Source organism: Oncorhynchus clarkii, chromosome 12 (assembly GCF_045791955.1).
Source record: "Oncorhynchus clarkii lewisi isolate Uvic-CL-2024 chromosome 12, UVic_Ocla_1.0, whole genome shotgun sequence".
NCBI lineage: Eukaryota > Metazoa > Chordata > Actinopteri > Salmoniformes > Salmonidae > Oncorhynchus > Oncorhynchus clarkii.
Genome location: NC_092158.1, coordinates 51,753,487 through 51,769,135, shown reverse-complemented (window position 1 = coordinate 51,769,135; position 15,649 = coordinate 51,753,487). Strand labels below are relative to the sequence as shown.

At 46.0% G+C, this 15,649-nt stretch overlaps 1 protein-coding gene across 1 annotated transcript in view; it reads left to right on the top strand.

Annotated features, from left to right (window-relative positions):
• Positions 1-15,132, top strand: part of LOC139420789 (Rap guanine nucleotide exchange factor (GEF) 6) — a 132,567-nt gene extending 117,435 nt beyond the window's left edge. The window contains exons 25-33 of the mRNA XM_071171056.1: positions 125-148; positions 868-1,088; positions 1,815-1,991; positions 2,678-2,839; positions 3,422-3,547; positions 6,438-6,660; positions 8,128-8,669; positions 10,073-10,363; positions 10,798-15,132. Coding sequence (XP_071027157.1) covers positions 125-148; positions 868-1,088; positions 1,815-1,991; positions 2,678-2,839; positions 3,422-3,547; positions 6,438-6,660; positions 8,128-8,669; positions 10,073-10,363; positions 10,798-10,820 — 1,789 coding nt within the window. The 3' untranslated portion in view covers positions 10,821-15,132. The remainder of the gene's footprint in view (positions 1-124; positions 149-867; positions 1,089-1,814; positions 1,992-2,677; positions 2,840-3,421; positions 3,548-6,437; positions 6,661-8,127; positions 8,670-10,072; positions 10,364-10,797) is intronic.
• The last annotated feature ends 517 nt before the right edge of the window (positions 15,133-15,649 follow it).

Sequence of the window (15,649 nt, the reverse complement as noted above, 5' to 3'; positions counted from 1 at the left end):
CCCGTTGTTTTCCCTTTGCCCTGTCCCCCAATCTCCTCATGTGGTCACTGTGTCCCATGTCCTTCCTTGACTGTACTGTCTCTGTAAGCCACGTTGCTTCAATGTCATTGGGTCTTGCTTGCAGGAAGAAGAGGTGGAAGAGTTTAGGGTAAGTCCCCTGGTAATGGTCCAGTCATCCAGTCACCATGCACCCCCACGTGGCCAGTGTCCTCCCAAACCGCATGCCCCCCCTACATGTACCATTCAGTCCCTAACCCTTTCATTCACAGTGTGCGCCTGTGTCCATCCTTTCCCAAAGGTCACCATTGACTCTTGAGTCCGTTCTGCGTTGTGTGTGCATCCTGCCATTTTCCCCTGACTTTGATTTTTCATTCCTTTCATTTTCTAACCCTTTTCGGCTGTCTTCGTCAAACAGAATGTTATTTTTTGTTATTTATCGACCCACGTTTAAGCATGGTGCATCAGCGTGAGACGGCCTTGTCGCATGGTTGTTATAACCTGCTGTGCTCCAGTGCTCTGTTTACAGTCAGCAGCAGAATGGTGTTTTAGTGACCTGCCCATCAGTTATAAAGTGTTCTCTCTGAATGTCCAGACTGTATGCCACAGTGACCGTTGAACAAGGTAGTGCTAGCATTGATACTGAGAGGCTGCACGAACACCATAACCTGCAGCATGTCTGTTAAGTGCCTCCACTGGAGTCCTGGAGATCTGACCCGTCTCCCTCCCTCCCTCTCTTATTCCCTCCGTTCTTCACTTCACCCCGCCTTCCATTACTCCCTGCCTTCCTCTCAACCCTGGCTCCCTCCCTCCATTCCTCATTCCATCCACTTCTCCTCCCATCCGACACCCCTTTCTCCCCCTCTCCAGGTCTCTGAGTCAGGGCAGCACCAACTCCAACATGTTGGACGTGCAGGGCGGGGCCCACAAGAAGCGCGTGCGTCGCAGCTCGCTGCTCAACGCTAAGAAGCTGTACGAGGACGCTCAGATGGCCCGTAAGGTCAAGCAGTACCTGTCCAACCTGGCGGTGGAGACGGACGAGGAGAAACACCAGATTATGTCTCTACAGTGTGAGCCTGTTTACAGCACCTGTGAGTCTTACACCGTAACCACAATGTCGGTGGCCAAATGCAACCCCGTATAACACTTATAGTCACCTAGAATCACTTAGAAACACCAAGTGTCACTAGGCTATATCATCCCCTTGCCGTCACTGGCTGTGACAGGGTTGGGTATTCTCTCAACTCTGATGCTCCCAGCCTCCCGCAGAGCTCTTCTCTCACAGAACTGAAGGTTATTTTACTCTCCTACAAAAGGCACACTTTAATAGTAATTTCAGGGGAGAGAGCTGTGGGACAACATTTCTTCAATGCACTTGTATTGAAGTTGTGTTTTTCACTTGAGCTTTTGACACTTATTGGGTGTTTAACTTGCCCAACACTGCCACGTAGTGGGCTTCAGATGTTTCACAGTTGAGAAGAACCTTCTGCATTACCCTATTGAGAGAGGAGGGAGTTATGCCTTTGTTGTTTAGAAATGAGTCAAGTGTACAAATAAATGTTTTTCATACAATTTATACCCATTTCATTCATCTTCCTTTAAATGTGTAAGATACATTTCAATTTCCTGTCTGTGTGACTACCTTCTTAATTTTCCTCTCTCTGTGTTTACTATATTTACACACCAACCCTTTGAAGTAACTCATCTCCTGGTCAGGCCATTGATAAGCGCTGCTGTTTCTGTTATTACTGTCGGGAACATAATGATCTTGCAATGCCTGGTGCAAGATTAATGATTTCCTGTTTCCATGACTACAGTGTCCAAGAACCTGAGCGAGCGACGGTCCACCAAGTCGGACATCTCTCCTGTGTCGCTGCGCTCGGCGCTGCCCGGGGGGAAGGCCCAGAACCGCGTGTCCCAGGTGCTACAGATCCAGGTACCCCTCTACCCCCAACGGAAGAAGAGCACCGCCAAGGACATTCACGCCGCACACAGTGAGTCACTGGAACTGTTACACTCTTCTAGTGTTGCAGAATACCTGGTGCCTTTCACAAAATTCCCAGGTTTTCCAGAAATCCCGGTTGGAAGATCCTTGGGATCAGGATGGAATAAACATGAAATCAGGAATCTTTCAACCAGGATTTCAGGAAAAAGATGGGAATTTGGGAAAAGTTACCTGAATTTTACCGATTTGCAGACACATTTCGGATTTGATTTGATTTGATTTGACATTTCGGGCGAATGCATTCAGTTGTGCAATTGACTAAGTATCCCAATTTTCCTTTATTTATTTTTTCAAATGAATTGTTAGTTACAGTATACTGACAATATATTGGTCCCTAGAAATAGCATCAGAAGATACGGTATACAATTCCAGGACAATTGAGTTTGATCACACTATTTCTATGTCAATGTAAACATGTTGCGTATTAGTGAGTTCATTTATAGTGAGTCCTTGTTAAAGATGAGATCGTGAAGTCTTGTGGATGATCTTTTTATTTATCCAGGAAGTCCAATTGAGGCCAGATACCCTCTTTTACAAGGGAGACGTGGCCAAATCGTTAATATTCTGTAGTACAATAATGGTGCCACACCCGCTGTATGGCTCACTCTCTAACAGTGTATGTCCCTGTCTGTGCCAGACTCCAACAGTGTACATCTGTCTCTCACCTGTTCCCAGACTCCAGCTCTCCCCTAGTGATAAAGAGGCCTCCCAGCTCCCAGCTCAGCCAATCAGAGGACAGTCCCTGGAGTGGGAAGAGGTCTGCTGAAGACACCGTGTCCATTGTGTCCTCCCTGCACTCCAGCCCCACCATCTCACCACAGGGCTCCCCGCGCAAAGGTCTATATCCTGGTTACTGCATACTACATTACCTACCTCTTAAAACATTAACCATCCTGGCTACCAAGGTTGGGGTCAATTCCATTTCAATTCTTGTCCATCCAGGAAGTACACTGATTCCAATCCTCTTCAATGCTTTAAATGAGGACAACGTGTACTTGGAATTTGGTTTACTTGCTGAATTGACTACAATTTAAATATTGAATTGACCCAAACCCTGCTGGCTACTGCACATTATATTACAGCTTACATTATTACCTTGCATCCCAAATGTCTACATCCTGGCTACTGCACATTACCTCTCACATCAGAATCGACTCCCATCCATTCTTTCATCTCACAACGAAACATAACCCATATCGTACCCGCACCTCAAGGTTTGTACCTCACGGTTCGCACCCTCTATATCAGCACCTCAAAACCAACATCCCTCACACCCAAAATACACAAGCATTCAGACACTGCCCATATAGTCAAAGCGTCTTCTTTTCCCCTCATCTCACCTATCCATACTGTAATTTAGTGTCATCTTTACCATCAGGCTCCTCAATCGTTCTCCCTGTCTCTCCTGTTTGTCTACAGTGGGTGGCATGGCCAAGCCCCAGCATAACTCCAACAGCCAAATGAACATGTCTGGCTCGTCGTCCTCTCTGACCAGCGAGGCCAGCACCAAGGCGGGCACGGCGGGCACCCGCAGCTACGGCATAGGTGGGGCTCTCCTCCACAAGAGGTTACTGCAGATGACCAGGCAGCACAGCAGAGACAGGGAGGAAGACAGGGACAGAGAGATGGAGACCGAGCAGGCAGTGCTAGGGAGATGGAGCTCCCAAAGCCCCCAGGCAGGTCCAGCGTTCAGCCCCAGGTCAGGGATGATGAGCCCTCTCAGGGCTCCACTCCACTCCGGGCCCCAAGGAGACCCAGGATCAGGGTCCGCAAAGGCCACCTGGCGAGGGACGCCCGCTCCCCAGACAGAGACCCAGAAAGGGCCAGCGCCTGTAACACCCCCCAGGCCCAAACCTCCAGATTCCTTATTGAGGAAGAGGTTGAGGGAGCTTTCCCCATTCAGGATGCTGAGGGAGAGGAGTCAGTCTAGGGAGAAGTTGGCTGCGTTGGTGATGGTTAGGCCACCAGTGGAGGATCAGGGGCAGACAGGGTCCTCTAAGGCCCAGGAGGGTAGCCCAGGACAGGGACGTGCTGAGCAGGCTAACGGTCAGGCCAGGAGGTCAGCCAGCCCCAGCAGGGCCTTTGCATGGCTCTGCAGAGACAGACACAAAAGGAGAAAAACTATCTGACAGACAGACTGAGACGACAATACTCCCTGTGTAGAATACAAGTTGGCTTAGAGTACCGAGATAGAGACTGAGAAAGGACATTCTGTGTGAAGGGAACTGAGGAAATATTCTATGTGTACTTGGAAGTTTTGTCATGAGTTTTCAGCAGTTCATTGAATGATAGCGAACGTGTTCATGTACTGTATGGTACATGTTTGGTTAAGGTTCAGTCCAAGTAGATCTACAACAATTTGACAACCTATGCATAGTTATTAATACAATGCAGCTAGTTTGAATAATTTGTTCATTCAAAATTTCACTATTACAATATGTAATAACTGATTCTTAGATATTGGACTGTATTTATTACATTCAGAAGATAGAAAAAAGTTTTAGGGTAAGTCGGTTGTGTTTAAGAGACTTCACAGGTCAATGGCAATGTGATTATAAGGGAGCTCTCGTTTTCTATTGTTTTAATGTTGATTATTCGCTGTTATTTTTGATGAAGATGAGAGAAGCACTGGATTTTTTTTATTTCCAGTTGGAAGTTTGAAGTTTACATGCACATTAGCCCAAATCATTCAGTTTTTTACAATTCCTGACATTTAATCCTAGTAAAGATTCCCTGAATTAGGTCAGTTAGGATCACCACTTTATTTTAAGAATGTGAAATGTCAGAATAATAGTAGAGTGATTTATTTCAGCTTTTATTTATCTCATCACATTCCCAGTGGGTTAGAAGTTTACATGCACTCAATTAGTATTTGGTATAAAGCTTCACATAATAATAAGGGTGAATAAGTTGGGAGAATTTTGGCCCAATCCTCCTGACAGAGCTGGTGTAACTGAGTCAGGTTTGTAGGCCTCCTTGCTCGCACACACTTTTTCAGTTCTGCCTACACATTTTCTATGGGATTGAGGTCAGGGCTTTGTGATGGCCACTCCAATACCTTGACTTTGTTGTCCTTAAGCCATTTTGCAACCACTTTGGAAGTCTGCTTGGGGTCATTGTCCAGTTCGAAGACCCATTTAAGACCAAGCTTTAACTTCCTGACTGATGTCTTGAAATGTTGCTTCAATATATCCACATACTTTTCCTCCCTCATGAAGCCATACATTTTGTGAAGTGCACCAGTCCCTCCTGCATCAAAGCACCCCCACAACATGATGCTGCCACCCCTGTGCTTCACGGTTGGGATGGTGTTCTTCGGCTTGCAAGCCTCCCCCTTTTTCCTCCAAACATAACGATGGTCATTATGGCCAAACAGTTCTATTTTTGTTTCATCAGACCAGAGGACATTTATCCAAAAAGTATGTTCTTTGTCCCCATGTGCAGTTGCAAACCGTAGTCTGGCTTCTTTATGGCGGTTTTGGAGCAGTGACTTCCTCGCTGAGCGGCCTTTCAGTTTATGTCGATATAGGACTCGTTTTACTGTGGATATAGATACATTTGTACCTGTTTCCTCCAGCATCTTCACACGGTCCTTTGCTGTTGTTCTGGGATTGATTTGCACTTTTCACATCAAAGTACGTTCATCTCTAGGAGACAGAACAGAACGCGTCTCCTTCCTGACTGGTATGACGGCTGTGTGGTCCCATGGTGTTTATACTTGTGTACTATTGTACGCAAGTATAACCGGACTTGTGGAGGGCAAAAAAAAAAATGGGCTGATTTCTTTAGAGTTTTCCATGATGTCAAGCAAAGAGGCACTGAGTTTGAAGGTAGGCCTTGAAATACATCCAAAGGTACACCTCCAATTGACTCAAATGATGTCAATTAGCCTATCAAAAGCTTCTAAAGCCATGACATAATTTTCTGGAATTTTCCAAGCTGTTTGAAGGCACAGTCAACTTAGTGTATGTAAACTTCTGACCCACTGGAATTGTGATACAGTGAATTATAAGATAAATAATCTGTCCATAAACAATTGTTGGAAAAATGACTTGTGTCATGCACAAAGTAGATGTTCTAACCGACTTGCCAACACTATAGTTTGTTAACAAGAAAGTGCGGTGTGATTGAAAAACAAGTTTTAATGACTCCAACCTAAGTGTATGTCAACTTCTGACTTCAACTATATATATATATTTTACCTTTATTTAACTAAACAAGTCAGTTAAGAAGAAATTCTTATTTACAATGACTCATTTTTTGAACGATTTAATAAAACAATTTCATTAAACTAGTCAGGATCAGTGTTGGACATGCTGCTGGCCTGCCTATGTAGTGAGCCTGTAGTACAAAGCAGTGTCTCCCATCTCGTTTGCTACAGGCTGTGTGTGAATGAGCACAACTCCAGGCTGATCGTCTCGTCCTCTCTCCCCAGGCTATGCCCTGATGCCTGCAGTGAAATCCGACAACCTGTCCGACTCCAGCCACAGTGAGATCTCGTCCCGCTCCAGCATCGTCAGTAACTGCTCTGTGGACTCAATGCCTGCTGGCCCTGCAGAGGAGCGCCAAGGCACCAAGGCCAGGGACACCACTGAGACCCCAGGCATCGCCATGCAGCTCACACACGCCGACTCTGACTGCAGCCAGCCCAGCACCAGGTAATACACACAGTGTTAGACTCTCTCTCACACACACACACACACACACGTTTTGTTCTTCTATCCTCATGGGGACCTAAAATGTATTTCCATAAAAAAATCCTAACTTTAAACCTAACTCCTAACCCTTTACCCGAATGCCATGGAAATTACCACCAGAATTGTTGTGGAAATTACCACCAGGGACACCTGAAGTCAATCTTAAATGAGTCATTCTTTATTAACAGCATCCTGGAGAGGTCACAGTCAAACTTAAATGCATAAAGTACCAGTCTGAAGTGAGCTCCGCCGGGGCAGTCCTGTTAGATGTCTTATACTAGATGTCTTATACTACTTACACAGACAAGTTATATTTGCCTTATTTAGCTTATTCATAAATAATTCATCATTAACGTTTGGTTTGTGCATGTGACCGACCAATACCTCACGAGGCTTCGCCTCTCCAAGCTGAGACCTTGAAACTGAGATATCCCTTTCCGTTCTCAAAACAATGTTCTGGCTGTACTACCAAATTTCAGATACTGATTGTGAGGATTCCTCCCAGGCACGTTTAATCAGTCACTTGCATGAACCCAGTCAAATTGGTTATTAGTAAAGCACAAACATAAAATGTTCCTTCACACTAACCCTAATTATAACCTAACCCCTAAGCTTAAAATAGCCTTTGTCCTCATTGGGATGAGGGAAATGTCCCCACAAGGTAGAATTTTCTTGTTTTACTATCTATCCCACAAGGATAGAAGAACCAACACACACACACACACACATAATATACTTCCTCAAAGGAGTTCCAATAAGGGGTTCCAATTATGTCCTCGTTCACACTGTGAACAGGAAATCATAAAGGGGCCCCTGTTTATCAGCATCACATGTTTAATCTCTGTCCCAAATGAACTGTGTTGCTCATTTTATGTGCACAGCCGTTTAAAATTCCAACAGGTAAACAACCGCCTTTACTGTCCCTCCACGATGAGGCATCCCTGACATAAATACAATAAATAAATACATAATTTACTTCTTGACCACACTCTGCTTTTGTGTAATATTTCATTACCTGGGAACCTGCTGCTGCGTCAGTCGGTTCATTAAATCAATTTTATTTTTTACGCTTCGTAATAAACATTTCAGTGAACGAAACGCTGTCTGGTTAATGAAAGAAAGGAGAGGAGCACAACTTTACCATATGGCGGGTACAGTGATAAAATCCTAGAAACACTTTGCTCTGCATTCTTGTGAGACTGAGGGGTATTGGGATGGAGGGAGGAGGCAACAGGACATATTACACAGGAATCGTTCACCTTGTTGCTTTGTCCTCCAAGGTGAGAGGAAATGAACTCTTGTTTACTCTTGCTTCCTTCTCTGTTTCATTGTGTTTTCTCTCCTGGTCAGTTATTGCTACTTGTTTTTCTGTTGGGTTCATCATTCTTCTCTGTTTCATTGTGCTTCCCCCTCTCTCCTCCTGGTCAGTTCGTTGGCGCGAGGCCAGGTGATGCGGGGTTCCACCTTCACCTCCTCCACCTCCACAGAGGAGCTGACTCCCGACCACGTCTCCCTGGACAGTGTGGCCGACAGCGGGCGGGGCAGCTGGACCTCCTGCTCCTCCAACTCCCACGACAGCTTTCAGAGCTTGCCTGTCCCCCTGCTGGGCCGACCCCCCACCTGGGACCACCTAGTGCCTGGGGGTTTCCGACACACCCAGCTAGCAGGGCCTATAGTGGAGGTTGAGGCTGGGCCGGCCTGGGTTGGGGTAGCGGGAGGACCGGGGGCAGGGTCCGGGGGAGGAGAGGACGCCAAGAGGCTCTCCAGAGACAGTTCAGAGCTAAACCAATCACGGCAGAGCTGGGCCTCATCCTCCTCGCTGTCGGACACCTACGAGGGGAACTACGGCACCATCAAACGCCGCACTACCGAAGGCGTCTCCGCTGCCCCTGGGGAGAGCCCTGACGCACCCCAAAGCACAGATCCCGTCTACAAAATGGTCACCTCAAGCACAGAGAAAGGCCTCATAGGTGAGGGTCTTCTGTGTGTCTCTCCCATCAGCGCTACTGTGTTGTTGTGTTAGTGTAACTGTGAACCCCACTTGTGACGTGCTAAGGGTGTGGTGTGTGTGGAGGAATGACAAAAGCAGATCTGTTGATTTGATGCACTTGCTGTGCCTGGCCACTAGTCTCAAATGCTTCTGTTTTTTCACTCATGCTGCGTGAGACTGTCGTTGGAAGTACAGTACAGTGGGGTCCCCTGCTTGTGCTTCTGCTGTTTGCACAGCTGTAGTTTCATCATAAGCATGTACTATTACTCGCTCACATACTTAATTCTTCAGCTGGTCCATTATCTAACCTGTCAATCAGGCTTTTCCTGTTTCAGTAATCTTCTGTTAATGGAGCACAGTGTTCTGGTAATGGAGCAGAGACAGTGTTCTGTTAATGGAGCACAGTGTTCTGGTAATGGAGCAGAGAACCGAGATAATGGATACGTCCCAAATGGCACCCTATTCCCTAGATAGTGCACTATGTTTGACCAGAGTCCACTTGGGACAAGCCAATATATTGTCCTCTGACTGGATGGACAGAAGGATTAAAAAGTGCAGTACTGTACAGTACGGGCAAATCTGCTGCTGCCATTTATCTCACCCGCCATGCCTAAGTATCTCTTTATGTGAGTGGTTTAGTTGCTACATGGTGCTGGTGAAACATCTCATTGATTTATTTTCTCCATTTTTGTTTCTTTTCTCCCTCTTTCCCTTCCTCCCCCATTCATCCACCGTCACCCCCCCCCCCCTCCTGTCTCCTCCCCCATTCATCCACCTACTCCTCCCCCATTCATCTACCGTCACACCCCCCTCCCATCTCCTCCCCGATTCATCCACCGTCTCCTCCCCCATTCATCCACCGTCACCCCCCCCCTCCCGTCTCCTCCCCCATTCATCCACCGTCACACCCCCCTCCCGTCTCCTCCCCCATTCATCCACCGTCACACCCCCACCCGTCTCCTCCCCCATTCATCCACCGTCACCCCCCCTCCCGTCTCCTCCCCCATTCATCCACCTACTCCTCCCCCATTCATCCACCGTCACACCCCCCTCCCGTCTCCTCCCCCATTCATCCACCGGCACACACACCCTCCCGTCTCCTCCCCCATTCATCCACCGGCACACCCCCTCCCGTCTCCTCCCCCATTCATCCACCGGCACACCCCCTCCCGTCTCCTCCCTCATTCATCCACCGGCACACCCCCTCCCGTCTCCTCTTCCATTCATCTACCGGCACACCCCCTCCCGTCTCCTCCCCCATTCATCCACCGGCACACCCCCTCCCCTCCCCCATTCATCCACTGTCACACCACCTCCCGTCTCCTCCCACATTCATCCACCGTCACACCCCCTCCCGTCTCCTCCCTCATTCCCGGCGGCCAGTGTACTGTGTAACCTCCCCCACCAAGGACGATAGGTACAGGGGGCCTCCCCCCACCCCTCCGGGATACCAGGGCCTCACCCTGGTCGATGGACAGGATGGAGCTCCCCTGCGACCGTCCCACTTGCGGCCGCCCGACTATAGTGTGGCTCTGCAGAGGTCTAAGCTGCTACAGAGCCCCGGAGGCCTGGTGGAGGCCCGGAGACTGGGGGTGAACCTCCTCCACCACGAATCCCAGAGCCAGTCCCGGCCGGCCAGCGTCTGCCTTCAGGGCCTAGGGGATAGTGAGGATGGTACGTGGAGAACGACAGAGACCAGCCCCAGCCAAGGTTAACATGGAGGACTATAGTGCCGGCCATGTCGTACTAGACTAGACTATAGCTCAGGGGTCTATGTGATGCTGCTGGAGTGCTGTAGTTACTTTACTGTCAGAGTTGGGTTCCTGGCAGATGGTTCACCATTGAAGGGCTCATATTTGGATGTACCTGGCCTACTGTTCATGCTATCTGTAATCTGAGTCTCAGCTTCTTGGTTCTTCTCTGTCTTATCAGAAATAAAAAAGAAGACGTCACAGTATAGAACGGTAGTATTTCTCATGTTTCTGGTCAAACTAGAGTGACACAATCTCATGCGAGTGTCTATGATAGCGCTGTAAGATCCTCCTAGATTTGTCTGAAATCATTGTGTCAGTTCTGGGTTTAACTCTCTCCTCTCTGGTCTGTTGCAGATGAGCAGGTGTCAGCGGTGTAGAGCTGGCTGGACGCCTGAACGGACACTGCAGGCCGCTGGAGAGGGAGGGAGGGGTGGTCTAAGCTACAGCAGCTTCCTTGCTGCCTCTCCTCTGGGTTCACGCCCCTCTCTAGGCCCTCCCCGACTCGGCTGACAGCTGCTCAATGCTAAACCAACGACGCCCCACAGAACTTGTACAATCATCTGTTTTACTCCATTTTAAAATTGGTTTAGAAGCTCCCACGTTTTTAGACTCCCACACCCCTGAAACATAACTGTATACAGACTGAGATGTGGTGTGACGTCGTGGCATATGGCTCAGGCGTTTTGGGGACGTTGTGCTGAGGATGAAGAAGGGATGGACGATGCCCGCTGATGTCTTTTTTACAGTACCTCCATTTGCTTTTGTGCTCTCTTGTCCCGGGTGTTTTAAATGAGTTTTTCCTCAGTCGTTGCTTGAAAGTGTTTTTTTTTTGCCGTTTGCTTGAAGCTCTCTGTTTTTAAATGGCATGTGAACTCAAGTTATATGAGAATATCCAGGAAGGGAGAAAATCGGAACAATCATTTTTCTTCTCGTTAGTTGATGAAGCAGAGATCAAGCAGGCTGCAGAAACTCTCCACAAATACTTTTATTGTGAGGGCAGTGAGTGAGTGAGTGAGGGGCAGTGAGTGAGTGAGGGGCAGTGAGTGAGTGAGTGAGGGGCAGTGAGTGAGTGAGGGGCAGTGAGTGAGGGCAAGTGAGTGAGTGAGTGAGGGCAAGTGAGTGAGTGGGTGAGGGCAAGTGAGTGAGTGGGTGAGGGCAAGTGAGTGAGTGAGGTGAGTGCGCGTCTCATGCCATTGTGTATGAGGCACCCTCATCCATTGAGGCTCTCTCTCTTGTTAACTCTTGTGTCTTGTGAACCCACAGTAACATGAGGTACTTTAGTGTCATGCTGCCACGTCTGTGTTTAATAAATGGTTTTATAAGTTGTTTTTAATGAGTTGACGAACAAAAAGGCTCACTGCTGTAAAATAGCACAACATGTTACTTTATTGCAGTACAGTAAAACAATGTATTAGCACTGTACAAACATTAGAGTTGGCACGCGTTAAATGCTAGGCATGCAGCCAAAAGCCCAAGTTGTTTACAAAGATGCTTACAAACTTGTTTACAGTGTTTGTTTGTTTGTTAGACTAACAGTTGTCTATTAAATTACAGGCTAAAATGTAAAAACATGATGATTTCAGGTTAATTTGACGTGTAAAGTCTTTTTGAATGCGATAGGAATATGTGGATGCAGCATAAACAACACATTTGTTGTGTTTTTGTTTTAATGTACCTCTTCCGTCTTGGCTATTAAGTGTGTGATCTATCCCGTTCTTGTTTAACAGTCAGGGCAACAAAAGAAAAAGCAACGCTCGTCAAGGCAAAATGTATTTAAACGCCAGGTTTGCAAAGCGTCTACATTCCTTGTTCAAAATATAGCTACACTTTGGAAAAAGAGTACTTTTTGTAGGGTATTTTAAAGAATTTGCTTTCATTGTTTGTTCTTATTGCAAGCGAAGGCTAATTATTTGTACAGTCTGAACAGGTTTTAACCCTCTAGGGTTGAGGGTTAAACTGCAGAATGGTATTGTAATTATGGATATAACTGGAGTTTCTCATTTAGATCCATTTTCTTTGGCTGTTTGTACGTGATGCTTGTTTCAGTTTTATTTGCCGTACAAAGACTTGAAAATATTAATGGCGATATATACCGTGTGTATATAAATGTATACATATATTTTTGGTTTGTCATAAATGAATGTTACTGATCATGTATAGATGAACAGAGAGTCCTCTATAAAGACTATTTTTAATATTTTGTTATAATGAAATCCAAGATTGTGATTCCCCCTTTTCTGTCATTGGGCAGGAATCTTTTAAGGATTTTATTTCTCTCCCTCTCTTTGTTTTGCTGCCATCTCTGTATATATCTATTTGCTGCTTTGTTTTTGATTTGACTCCTTCTGATACGTTGTTGTATAGGTGTTATTGTATGTATTGACTCTGCCGCCCTCACTAGGTTCATTGCAATCACTGCCTCCTTGCCTCACACACCTCCGGCTGCGTCCCAAATGGCACCCTATTCTTTATATAGTACATTACTTTTGACCAGAGCCCAGGGCTGTAGTGCACTACATTTGACACAAAAGTAGTGTGCTATGTAGGTAACAGAGTGCCATTTGAGATGCAACCTCCCTGACTGAGGGCTTCTGGGTCATTTTGGACAGGCACGTTGCCTATGGCACGCAGATGGACCCAGGTCCATCACTGGCTGTGGCCTAGTTGCCTTCTGCGCTGAAAGAGTTCCCCTGAACATGCCCTAAGCCCCTGCCCCTAAGTAGCCCACACACTGTGAGCAGGGTCACTTTCTGGAGGGGACAACATTCAGTTTCGCAGATAGAGATGTCAGGTGCAGAGCTGACAGTATTCCCTTGTCTACATGATAAAGAAGCACGTCTGTTCTACATAATATATTTCTATCTGGGGGTTCTGTGATGTTGCATCCCACTGAGCGCAACCAGGAGAATAGCTTTTATCAGTGTCTGCTGCTTTCACACAACTGTGGTAACATCCTCTCTTCCTCAGCGCTGATATCCCTACCCATGTCCCTACAGAGCTGGAGGGTTCGATCATAGAATTACAATGATATTGAATGGTTCTATTCCATTCACCTTTGCACATTCCTCCTCAGAATCCTATAAACAATACAGCACCTACTGCACTATCATTGTTCACCATCACCTTTGAAGGGAAATCAGAAAAATAGATATACATCTACACTGAGTATACCCCCCCTTTGCCCTCAGAACAGCCTCAATTCATTCGGACATGATGGACTCTACAAGGTGTCGAAGGCGTTCCACAGGGACGCTGGCCCATGTTGACTCCAATGCTTCCACATGTTGTCTGGATGTCCTTTGGGTGATGGACCATTCTTGATACACACAGGAAACTGTTGAGCGTGAAAAACCCAGCAGCGTTGCAGTTCTTGACAACAACCGGTGGCACCTACTGCCATACCCCATTCAAAGGCACTTAAAGCACACATACACAAGCCATGTCTCAAAGCGTAAAAATCCTTTCACTCGTCTCCTCCCCTTCTTTTACACGGATTAAAGTGGATTTAAAAAGTGGTATCAATAAGGGATCGTACCTTTCACCTGGATTCACCTGTTCAGTCTGTGTCATGGAAGGAGCAGGTGTTAATGTTTTGTATACTCAGTGTATATGGCGATATTCCCTCATTTTAAATAAGTTGCCTTATTTAAGTATACAGCTGTAGAACTGTGTAAACGTCAAGACATTTGCTTTACCGTAGACTAGAGAAGTCATCCATTTTTGTCGATGGTTGATGATATTGTTCTGACTTGTGTTTTCCCTCTGACTGTGTGGCTTGCCTCTGCATGGCCCGGCTCACTGTGCTCCTCTCTCTGCCATTCAGGTCAGCTGGTCATATTTATCAGGGAACACTTTATTGATTGATGCCAACCCCTACCAATCCTCTGTTTACCCACTACTAGGCTGAGAAATACCATGTCGTGCACATAGGGAAAACTAAAACACCCCCTGCAGTCAATTAGAACAGTTTTGCTTTGAAACGGCGCCTTCTCAATCAGTACGTTCAGTTTACCTGTGTCGAGATTCGATTGGCTGATCACCTTCACCATTGCCGACAGTACTCTGTCCAAGGACTTTATATCGGAATGATATTTTCCCTGCATTCAGTTGAATCCACTCCCAATGTTATTATAATTCAACCTGTACAATAATCATAACAGTTTTGGGGGTTAAAGCCAATCCCACTCCAGATAGAAGCGATTATGTCACGTTAGTAGGAATTCAACCAAAAGCTAATTCCTGTAAGGTTGCCCCTGACAACACTGTGGCTTTCTCCGTAGGCGTTATCAAAAAAAAAACGCTCGCTAACCGCTGGCTTCTGGTTCTGTCATATTACCTGGAATGCAATAAGTGAGATGTGAAATGATGTTATGTAACTCAACAAAATATAGGCATTTAGCAGAACTGCACAATTGTAAGCTTAACTGTAGCAATTGTACTGCACAGTGTCGGTTACAAAGATATGATTTGGTCTGTGGCTTACTTTGGTTGACACTTTTCATAGCTGTTGTAACTTGTGTCTTTTAGAAAGACAATTATTTGCTTGTATGCTTTTTTTGTTGTATTTTTACCAGTGATTGTAAATACTTATTATATTTTTGTTTAAGAGAATGTTTAAAAAGCAAAAGTTAATTTTATTTCTCCAAGTCTACTGATATGAATTTGGACAATAATAAACTGTTAAACGTTGTACTTTTGTCTGTTTGCACCCTGCAGTGTATAGCTAATTAAGTGTATGGAAAATAATGTGAGCAGCTCACTCTCACCCTTTAGCCTCCTATTCAATCACGTCTGCTTTGAATATTACTCCTAATCAATGCATCGTTTTCTCTGTTCAGAGATGTCATTTTGATGTTTGGTATTACAGCATTCTAATCTATATTATTCTAATGAGAAAAACAGATACGCTCACATCAATGTTGTTATAGTATTTACACGGAGAAAGGCAAACACCAGTGTTTGGAAATCGTCCCTTTTTTTCAAAAATGCGCCCCCTCCTGCAATGCTTAATATCTGTTTGGATCAGGTGTTGAGCTGGGAGAAAATCATTTGGAGCGCATGCTGTTTTCAAGGGCAGTCAGTTTTTTTTATATATTTTTTTTTAAGTCATTCGCGGTTTATTGCCTGAGTCAGAGGAAGAGGCAAGGCGTGTGTGTGGCTCGCTGTGCTCAGTGTTAGTCACACAAGTTGTATTAGTCGTATGTAC